The sequence below is a fragment of the Durio zibethinus genome, chromosome 26, assembly GCF_047325235.1.
Source record: "Durio zibethinus cultivar Kanyao isolate XHJ-2024 chromosome 26, ASM4732523v1, whole genome shotgun sequence".
In the NCBI taxonomy this organism is placed as follows: domain Eukaryota; kingdom Viridiplantae; phylum Streptophyta; class Magnoliopsida; order Malvales; family Malvaceae; genus Durio; species Durio zibethinus.
In genome coordinates, this window is record NC_143187.1 from 8,767,782 (window position 1) to 8,776,926 (window position 9,145).

Genomic DNA, 9,145 nt, shown 5'->3' on the forward strand with positions numbered 1-9,145 from the left:
CTAAAGAGGAATATAGACGGAATACGTTTTTTTTTTTTTTTTTTTTTTTTTTTTTTTTTTTTTTCTGTAAATGGAACATCCTGTGTTCTATATAAACTCTCCTACTATAAAATAGTTAAAAAATAATATTAAAGCATCGCAAAGGGAAAATGCTTAAAAAATATGGTGAAGCAATTCCTAGATGCACGTATTTTGACATGGCAAAATGATTTCCTCATTTCCAGAAAACCAAGCATGAAGCAAGCTCTTATATAAAAAAAAGGAAAAACTAGGTAGGCAAGATTTTTGCACCGCAGCTAAGGAAAAATCTAGTATCAAAAGTCCGGTTCGTGGAAGATAAAGGTAGGATCCGATGAATGAAGATTGTGAAGGAACAGCGTGAATGAGTTCCACGTTGAACCAAGATTGTTTCCTATGGTGACACGTTTATCCACACAAGAACTTACAACACCAGCTGGTAAGACGCATGCATGACTCCTCAAGTTAGTCAAAGGTTGAATCCTCAGATGTTAAGAGTTTAAGACTTTAAGAGCTAGACATCAGAAAGCTACGTGGACAGAACACTCGACTCATGTCATCCCTCGTTTGCAAAGCGTCATATTCCTATATCAGCTCAGCCCCGTACCCCTCCCCATTCCAAATCCACTACTAGCTCACTGCTGCGCGTAAGCCATGCACTCCATCTTCTCACTCTAACCGTGTCCAATGCTCCTTTTTCCATCTGTTCTCTCCCCTCAACTCCCCCAATTCACACTTAAACATCCGTTGCATGCTACCATATTTTTCTTCCAACTTATAAGTCCCAAATTGTCCACTCGTCCTATAAGGCTATAACCCACACTCCTATATTGTATTATCATCTATTTCGATTCCCAAAAGGGCAAAAAAAATGAAGACTCCCGTTGGAGAAAGGTTTTCTGAGTTCTTCGATAAGTGGATTTGTCAACTTGATGATTACTTGGGACAGCTTCTCAGGGTGTCCAAGGAAAGTTTAAGTGAAGCTGAACAACAAGCTCTGGTGTCAAAACTGACATCCCATTATAAAGAATTCTACACTGTCAAATGGACTGCTGCTCATGAAGATGTGCTTGCTTTTTATTGTCCTATTTGGTTAAGCCAACTAGAGAATGCTTATTCATGGCTCACTGGTTGGAAACCGTCCATGATATTTCGACTAGTTGAGTCAATGAGGAGGACTCGGGTGCCTGGTCCGGGTTTGGCTGAGTTGACGGAAGAGCAGGTAAGGAAGATAGAGCAGTTGAGAATGAAGATAAAGTTAGAGGAAGAGAGAATGGACAGGGAAATGGAGAGGCAGCAGGTGGCAATGGCGGACAGGAAGATGGTTGAGCTGGTTCGTATGGTGAACCGGATAAGGAATGGGGAGTCGGTGGGTCAGGTGGACGGCTTGGTTGAGGTGGCTCTCAAGGGCGTGCTAGCGGGGCTGGAGAGGGTCATGAAAGCTGCTGACTGTGTGAGGCTCAAGACTCTGAAAGGAGTTTTGGATGTTTTGAATCCATCGCAATCTGTGGACTTTCTGGCTGGGACTTGTATGCTTCAGATTCAGCTGAGGCAATGGGGCCAAAGAAGGGATACCCCAAAGTGTCCGAGATTAGAACTGCACAACAATGTCAATGTTCTTTTTTAAGAGAAGTTATTGAAGTTTTGTAATTGCATGTCATGGTTCTGTTCTGTTGATCTGTTATCCGTCTTGTATCCATGCATTTGCCCTCTTTACTTTATGCTACAATTTATAATTTTTTTCAAAGGAGATGTCTCAAGGAAATGAGTAAACGACCGTGGCCATGGCAGAATCAGATTTCACTAGGGTCATGTGAATTAGCAAACAGATTGATTTAGGCATAGCCAAATGCTCAGCTCAGCAAAGTTAATAGGTTCAAATGTAGCCTGATTTAGATGAAATAAAAATTGCATTCAGGTTGAAATGTTTAGGTCCGTCAGTTACTGAAAAAACTACAACTTCCAATATTAAACTCATTGAATAAATTGAACATTTTAAGAGTCTTACGGATTGAAACAAACTTAAACAAACCGTAAGGGGTTCACTAACAAGAAATAAACTGAAACCAAGAAATAAATTCGTGTTCCAAGTAAAAAAATAAATAAATAAAACTTTTATTAAAAAAACCCAAAAATTTAATTGACTAGTATCAAATACTTGCAGAAGTTCTAAAAATTCTCAACCACCTAATTATATTGACAAGGAAAAAGAACGTCAACAAATTATGTTGGCTATGTTAGTATTTTACATCACAGACTTTATAATCACAAAAAACATACATCTATTACAATTGGGTACACGATCCCTATTAATGAGTATGACACATTTTTATTGGAATGAGGTGTTTTGGATGAATTGGGAAAATATTAAACAAATGGATAATAGGATGTGTATATGATGACCAAAAAAAGAAGTGATTTGGAAACCAAGTATAAGGAATCGTTTTTTTTTTTTTTTTGGGGGGGGGGGGGGGGGGGGGAGGGGGGGGGGAAGCAAGGACTAAAATGCTATTCCCTTCCATTTTGATACAAATTAAGAGAAAGACTTGACTTACAACACAGAGAAGAGAGTTACAAAGAAATTAGGCTGCCTCCATTGATAAAATCTCGAGTTCTGCCCACCACAAGGGGGAAAGCCTTGGGGTAGCTTGCTCAGGTGGGATATTAATCCCTTGCCTCAATTTGGAAGTGATATCCTTCATTGTTGGTCTTTGCCTTGGATCTGTTTGGATGCACTCCTGTATAATCTCACAGATTATATCAAGCTCATTATTTTTGAAAGATTTGAGGGTAGGATCAATCATGCAGCTGATGTTCCGTTTATCATTCAAATATTGACCGGCCTGTCAAGTTCATGATTATTAGTTTACCAAAACGCAAAAACGGGTAGGGGTAAAGCAATGCAAGTGTAGCTTTTGCCTAGAACAGGTAGGGGTAAGAGGCAGGCACTATGTAGTCATTATCTGTCATCCAAAACATACCCATTTCTCAAGAGGCCCTTGCTCTTCTGAGTAAGGAAGCTTTCCGGAAATGGTTTCAAGTAACAATATGCCAAAACTGTAGACATTCACTTCTGGATCAACAAAAGGTGGCAATTCGGAATGCTGTGATTCACCATCACCTGAGGTTTTCAACTTGGGTGCAGCCTCTGAACTAGCAATTTCCCAAACCTGCGAAAGTAAAAGGAGAGGAAAGAGAATGAGTGTTTTATAATGATAAGACCTTAATGAAGCCAATTTATACAGAAATTGCTGTACCTTTGCAGCATAATCATCTGTTAGAAAGATAGCAGTTGAACTTAGGTTTGAATGAGCTACAGGAGGATTCAGATCATGGTGCATATACTGAAGACAATAAGCTACACCCATGATGATCCTCATCCTTGTATTCCAATCAAGATGTTCCATTTCTTTAACTGATAACAAAATTAAATATTTAAGCTCTCAACGACTCAACATTGAATGCAATATTCACCAGGAAATATGCATGTAAGTGATAATATTACCATGCAGATGCTCAAAAAGTGTTCCATTTGGAGCATATTCAAACACCATCATCCTGTTGAAAGGTTCATTCTCCTCACAGTAGCCAATAAGGTTGACAAAATTCTTATGGTTAACTCGTGACAATGTATCAATCTATGGTGAGTTCCAATATCACAATTGATCAAAATAAAAATAATCAGGAGATTTAAAAATATAAAATTGATTTCTGTTATGGGCACAAATTATCACATTTATATGTTGTGACCATAAAAACAACAAACCTTTCTCCGATAGGCCATCTCTGAGTTCTTTGACCAGTCTTCTAAAGATGAAACGCTGATAGATGCAACAGCAATCTCAACCCCGCTGGAAAGTGTCCCTTTATACACTGTACAACCACCGATTGTGTCAATTATATTGCTAAAATCCTCACAAGCTGTTTCCAGTTCTGATCGGTTTAGCTTAGGCACCCCTGCATTTCAAATAAACTGAAAATTAAGTTTTTCTGCATTAAACAAAAATGATTAGTGTCATGCCAATAAATTCAAATTGGTCCAAACATTATCTCAGATCAAGCCACCTCATGCTAAGTAAGATATTGGACAAGTAATGAAAATCCAATTACCCTGCCATATGTTTCACAGCACATGAAGCGATGTCTCCATTCTCCAAATTTAGAAAGTAAAATAACAGGGTCTATCACCACATGTAACAAAGATGAACATTTAAGTTTCTGTCAATCGACAGAATTTTTTAAGAATCATTTGTTTAACCATCCTGATTCCTACCATGAACAAACACTGTTTAACTATCCTAATTCCTACCATGAACAAACACTGGACTATGTAATAATAAAATCTGAATGGTTAAAACTATGCAATTTCCAAGGAACAATATATTTGAATAATCTTATCAGCATATATAATGTAGTGCCATACTGAAAATGCAATTTGACCATCTACAAAATTTAATCAGGATCACAAATCAACAGTTCAACTAGATATATAATTTGGTTGTTGACATATAATCAAACAAAACATTTTGCAATTACCTGTAACGAAAGCTTTCTGCAGCTGTCCGCTTAGTCCAGTTTTCCAGGGACCTATGGTTTTTACTGCTCGTCTCCTACATATGATAACCATGGCCACAACTGCAAGCAAGATGACCACACAGGGAATGGAAATGAGATATTTCCATAAATCTCCAGAAGCTGAAGGCTGTTGAGCAGTTGGCTCTGCATTAGAGAATTGGGATGACTGGCCAGCAGGCTTTGAATTAGTCCCTGGAAGGGGAGGATCAACCAGTGGTGGTGGTGCAAGAGACTGTTTCTTTGTTCCCTTCGGCACAGCGGGGAAAGTCCCACTACTTCTGGTAGTTGGGAGAGAAATGATCTGTTCAGTGGAAGACACATTGGGAGCAGGTGCAGCTGGGAGGTTCTTTGACTGCTCAAGCAGCCTACGACGTGCAAAAGGGACAAGATTCCTTATATCATGGGCCATTTGTTGCTCAGACGAACCTACTTAAGAAAAACAAAATGCAGTTGTTTCCCAGAAGCCATACTTTGTTGTCCAATAGACTGAGATTTGTTAATTGTTCTACTCACCAGGCACATCACTGCAGCAACTGTCTTGATGCTCAACCGGAGAGTTTTTTTGCAACTTGAACCTTGTAAGAAGGTAAACCATGTTAACAAAGAAAAAAACAAGATTTTAAAAACTAAAATAACAAAACCAACAATAAAAGTAGGATAGTAAAAAGATATATATCAGTTCATACTGTGGCAATGGCAAGGCATTGAGGTAATGTGTAAGAGCTCTTTTAATTGGAATGAATAATGATCCACCTCTGTTCAGTTGTTTCAAACTGCTCTGCCATGTGCTGTCAACTTAGGCAATAAGTAATTAGGAAACTAAAGGCTAGAACTCTTAACAAGTTTAATTAGCCGGATAAAAAGAAACCGTAGTATAAAATGAAGCATATTAATCTCCCACATGCCACTTATTCAATGCAAAATTTTGAATAACCTTTTGTAGAATCAAGTTCAATGTATTTTGAAGAAAATAGGACCTTGTAATAATTCTAAGCTAGCAGCATCCAAGTCTGAGAACATTATGACGGCCATCGTTAGACATGGTATTCCATGACCTTATACTGAAGCTTATACCAGTAAAACTTAATAATTCAAATTGCTTCATAGAAATATCAAACAAGTGTTATCTCTCTATGTCTAGGAACTGATTTCTCACATGAAATTTAATTTTTTGTCCATCCAGACTCCAGAGTTTCAACAGTAGAATTTGGCAGAGCAAAGAGTGACTCCATGAATCCCAGAATTGGCATAAGCACTACAATTAACAGTTCAGTTGTGAATACAAGCCAAAGATTTAGAGTATCTAATTAATCGAATAGATTCGGTATCATAAATAAGGCTAAAAGTCAAGCAAGCCATTAGCAGCACTCCTTTGATTATTAGAGGCATATTTGTATGGTGTGATTATAGAGGCATATTAAATGGTTTTAAAGGAAGCTGATCTCCTCCCTTATTTTCTTATAATCATGCTGCAATTTTATAAAACTAGGCATTTAAAGAAATTTTAGGCCAATGAACCTAAAAAATTAGTCTACTTTATGAAACATATATTTTCTTCTAACATAACCTTTGCCGAGGCAATTATCAAATTCATGCCATATTCATAAGGTCAACAAAAAGACAATGGGGAAAAAGTCAGATGGTTTTGCATTGTGGGTGGATAAATATAGGTTACAGAATAAGGGGAGGGGATCAACAACATATAGCAATAAAAATTCCACTGCAATGAGTATGCTCTTACCAAAGTCCAAACTTTCTATTTACACAGCCAATTCCAGTAGCCAATATCAATGTAAGATTTTCATCAAACTGCAGTTCAGAGAGCAGGTTTAGCCCCCCAAGATCTGAAGGAATTCCGCCCTCAAATTTGTTGTCATAAAGTAACCTAAGGTGGAAGGCAATTTAGTTAAAGGTAACAAAATAATGCATTATGCACAGAGTAAATTTACAAACGTGAACTTACAAGTGTTTTAGAGACAGCATTTTGCCTATCTCTGCCGGAATTGTTCCACTCAAGTTATTTTCCCTCAAATCCAATAGTTCCAGCTTTGTAAGCTCTCCAAACTCCTTTGGAATGGCACCAGAGAAATGGTTTTTATAGAGCACACTGTTAATATAAGAAAAAGATCCAGAAAGTTCAATTAGGTTAAGCGAGCACTAAAATATTACCAAATATGAGGCTGCATATTAACACCTACATACAGTGCCTCTCATTTACAGGATTCCATGAATTCACACAGTAAGTTAATCTATTGCAATGCATGAAACCAGGGTTTATTCGAATTGACAATAAAGAAAACCAGCAAACAAGAATTAAAATGCAAAAGATAAGGGAGAACCTTGTTTCCAGATCATATATTGGGGCCAAATTGTAATTGATAATCACAATATCATATGATGCTGACTTTTATCAGGATTGTTAGGCATGCAAGAAGAAATACAAGCTAAAGTAGATAAAGAATTTCAGAGGGAAAAAATGAAAAACCAATCATTTAGCAGCAAAATTGTGAATCCTTACAGTGATCTTAAGTTGCTTAATTTCCCTAGCTCGGGCGCCAATGTTCCTTCCAATGAAAGAGCACTCAAATCCCTAAAAGCAAACATCAGAAGATTCATCCTAGACATTTTACACCATAAAGAACTTCAAGGATTCTTCTCTAAACAAATGTATTTCATTGATGAGTATAGAGAGAAACTATATATAATAAGAAAGACTTACAGCATTTGCACTTTACTGTCAACACAATGAACCCCAAACCACATGCATGGTGTGCTGTCATTGGAATTCCAATTTGCAAACAAACCACAAGGATCAGAATCAATTCTCGCTCGAAATTCTAACAAAGCCAAACCTGCATCCCCAAATTCATTTAAAATCAAACAAACAAGTAAAAAAAGAAAACAAACAATAAATTGAACAGCATTGTTAAAAAAAGTAAACAAACAGAAATACCAGAAAAAGGAATTACCATCAGAGTTAATAGCCAAAGACTCTTGAATCATGAAACTTGGAATCAAGAACAAGAAGCTTAACAAAACGAATCCAACTGGGTTCCATCCACCCCCCATTGCTTGATAGGCCAAATACAGCAGTGGCGGAGGACGCTATACAGAATCGCCAGGTTTTCCTTATACAATGCACCTCTACAAACCGAAACAATAACAACAACAACAAAAGAGAAAAATTTCCCTGCGTTCCCTTTGGGTTTACAAGAAAACGTGAAAGAATGCAACTTTTTTACTACAAAACTATATTACAAAAAAAGATAAATTCAACGCCTTTAGTGATGATCACATCAGGGTCTCTCATTTTTCCCTTTTTTTATTTGATCTTACAACACCGTTTTTCTTGACAATTGCATGTGCATTATCAAAAACAGAAACTCAACTTCTCCTTTCAATCTCCAGAGAAGCTGAAAAAAAATGCAAAAAGAAAATGAAGAAATGTTGGCGACAGAATGACGTTGAGAGCAAGCAATCCAAGAAAAGTCTCCGAAGCAATAAAGAAAAAGTTGAAATTACCATAAAGGGTGCACAAAATCAAAACTTTTTCTCCTTCTTCGATACTGTTGTTGAAGTGGTAATAATGGAATTTTCTCTGAATAAATGAAAAGTATAAAAAGAAAGTACGTTCTTGATAGTTGGGCGGTGGTGATGGTGGAGAGAAGGTTTCTGATAGAGACTCAAAAAGGCAGCACAGAAAAATTATGTAAAAAAGTGTGGAATTTGAAACAAACAAAACCAAAAAAAAAAAGAAAAAAACCCAGATTTTTTTTTTTTCTATTACTGCCCTTTTTTCACAGGATGATCTCAGAGCAGTAATTCCATCTCTTCCACCATCTTTGGTCTCTCTCTCATTAGTGGGGGGCCTTCAAGTTTTTGACTTCTTAATCCTTTTTTCTTTACAAAATTTACCAGAGATTTTTTTTTCTTTTCTTCTTCTTTCTCTTTCTTTGTTTTTCCTGGAGTGTGGAGCCCCCACCAGCCACCCCCACAAACTGTGCTATGTTTTACTTTCTTTTCCTCAATATTTTTTTCTTTTTTTTTTCTTTGTTTTTCTTGAAGGGTGATAACAAAATTTGTCATTTTTTTGAGGTGTTTAATTTTGATGGGCGGGAGCGGCCCACAAAAAAGTGCAATTAATTAATTAAGTAATTACTAATTAGTGTCGATAAGTATTGGCGGGAAGGATTAAGGAGAGGACTAACCGTCAACTTTGGCCCCACATAAATAAAGAATGGTGGTGAGGGCCCCCACTTCCGTTGTCCTCGGACGCGCTTTTTCCCTTTTTTTATTATTTTTTAACTTTGACTGGGCCCACAATTTGCGTGCTTCCCTCTTTCTAACATGATTAAGATATTCTTATTCAAATTATTATGAGAATAACATTTAATTTTTTTCATTGAATATTATTTTATGAGAATAATTAATATAATATTAAACCTTTGAAAACTCTCCATTGTTTTTGTGGCCTCCCACCACTCTCTTTGTGCTGTTGTCTTTGTATTGATTTTAAGAATTTCACTTTATTATTTTTAAGGAAGATTTTTAT

At 36.8% G+C, this 9,145-nt stretch overlaps 2 protein-coding genes across 4 annotated transcripts; one reads left to right on the forward strand and one right to left on the reverse strand.

Moving 5' to 3' along the window:
* Positions 1-751: 751 nt before the first annotated feature.
* Positions 752-1,764, forward strand: LOC111318693 (transcription factor-like protein). Its single transcript, XM_022921570.2, has one exon. It carries the CDS (start codon positions 890-892, stop codon positions 1,643-1,645), a length of 756 nt encoding a protein of 251 aa, XP_022777305.1. The 5' UTR covers positions 752-889; the 3' UTR covers positions 1,646-1,764.
* Positions 1,765-2,185: 421 nt separating this feature from the next.
* Positions 2,186-8,645, reverse strand: LOC111274968 (protein MALE DISCOVERER 2-like). Of its 3 annotated transcripts, none has more exons than XM_089755256.1 (14): positions 8,116-8,645; positions 7,563-8,006; positions 7,313-7,445; positions 7,112-7,183; positions 6,557-6,700; positions 6,335-6,478; positions 5,280-5,381; positions 5,107-5,168; positions 4,555-5,019; positions 3,785-3,975; positions 3,524-3,656; positions 3,276-3,433; positions 3,000-3,188; positions 2,186-2,861 (listed from the first exon to the last, which is right to left on the reverse strand). In XM_089755256.1, the coding sequence occupies exons 2-14, from the start codon at positions 7,660-7,662 to the stop codon at positions 2,601-2,603; spliced, it is 2,154 nt and encodes a 717-aa protein (XP_089611382.1). In that variant the 5' UTR covers positions 7,663-8,006; positions 8,116-8,645; the 3' UTR covers positions 2,186-2,600. The 3 variants fall into 3 exon arrangements, with proteins under 3 accessions (XP_089611382.1, XP_089611381.1, XP_022715756.2); XM_089755255.1 differs by having other exon boundaries at positions 4,555-5,022; XM_022860021.2 differs by lacking the exon at positions 8,116-8,645 and having other exon boundaries at positions 7,563-8,065.
* Positions 8,646-9,145: the final 500 nt, after the last annotated feature.

Bases quoted from the DNA above. Each gene is read 5' to 3' on its own strand.
- LOC111318693 (XM_022921570.2), top strand. From the start codon at position 890: ATGAAGACTCCCGTTGGAGAAAGGTTTTCTGAGTTCTTCGATAAGTGG.
- LOC111274968 (XM_089755255.1), bottom strand. From the start codon at position 7,662: ATGGGGGGTGGATGGAACCCAGTTGGATTCGTTTTGTTAAGCTTCTTG. The intron at 6,479-6,556 runs GTAAGTTCACGT...CTTCCACCTTAG, and splicing joins ATGCTGTCTCTAAAACACTT to GTTACTTTATGACAACAAAT. The intron at 3,976-4,554 runs GTAATTGCAAAA...TTTGAAATGCAG, and splicing joins GCAGAAAGCTTTCGTTACAG to GGGTGCCTAAGCTAAACCGA.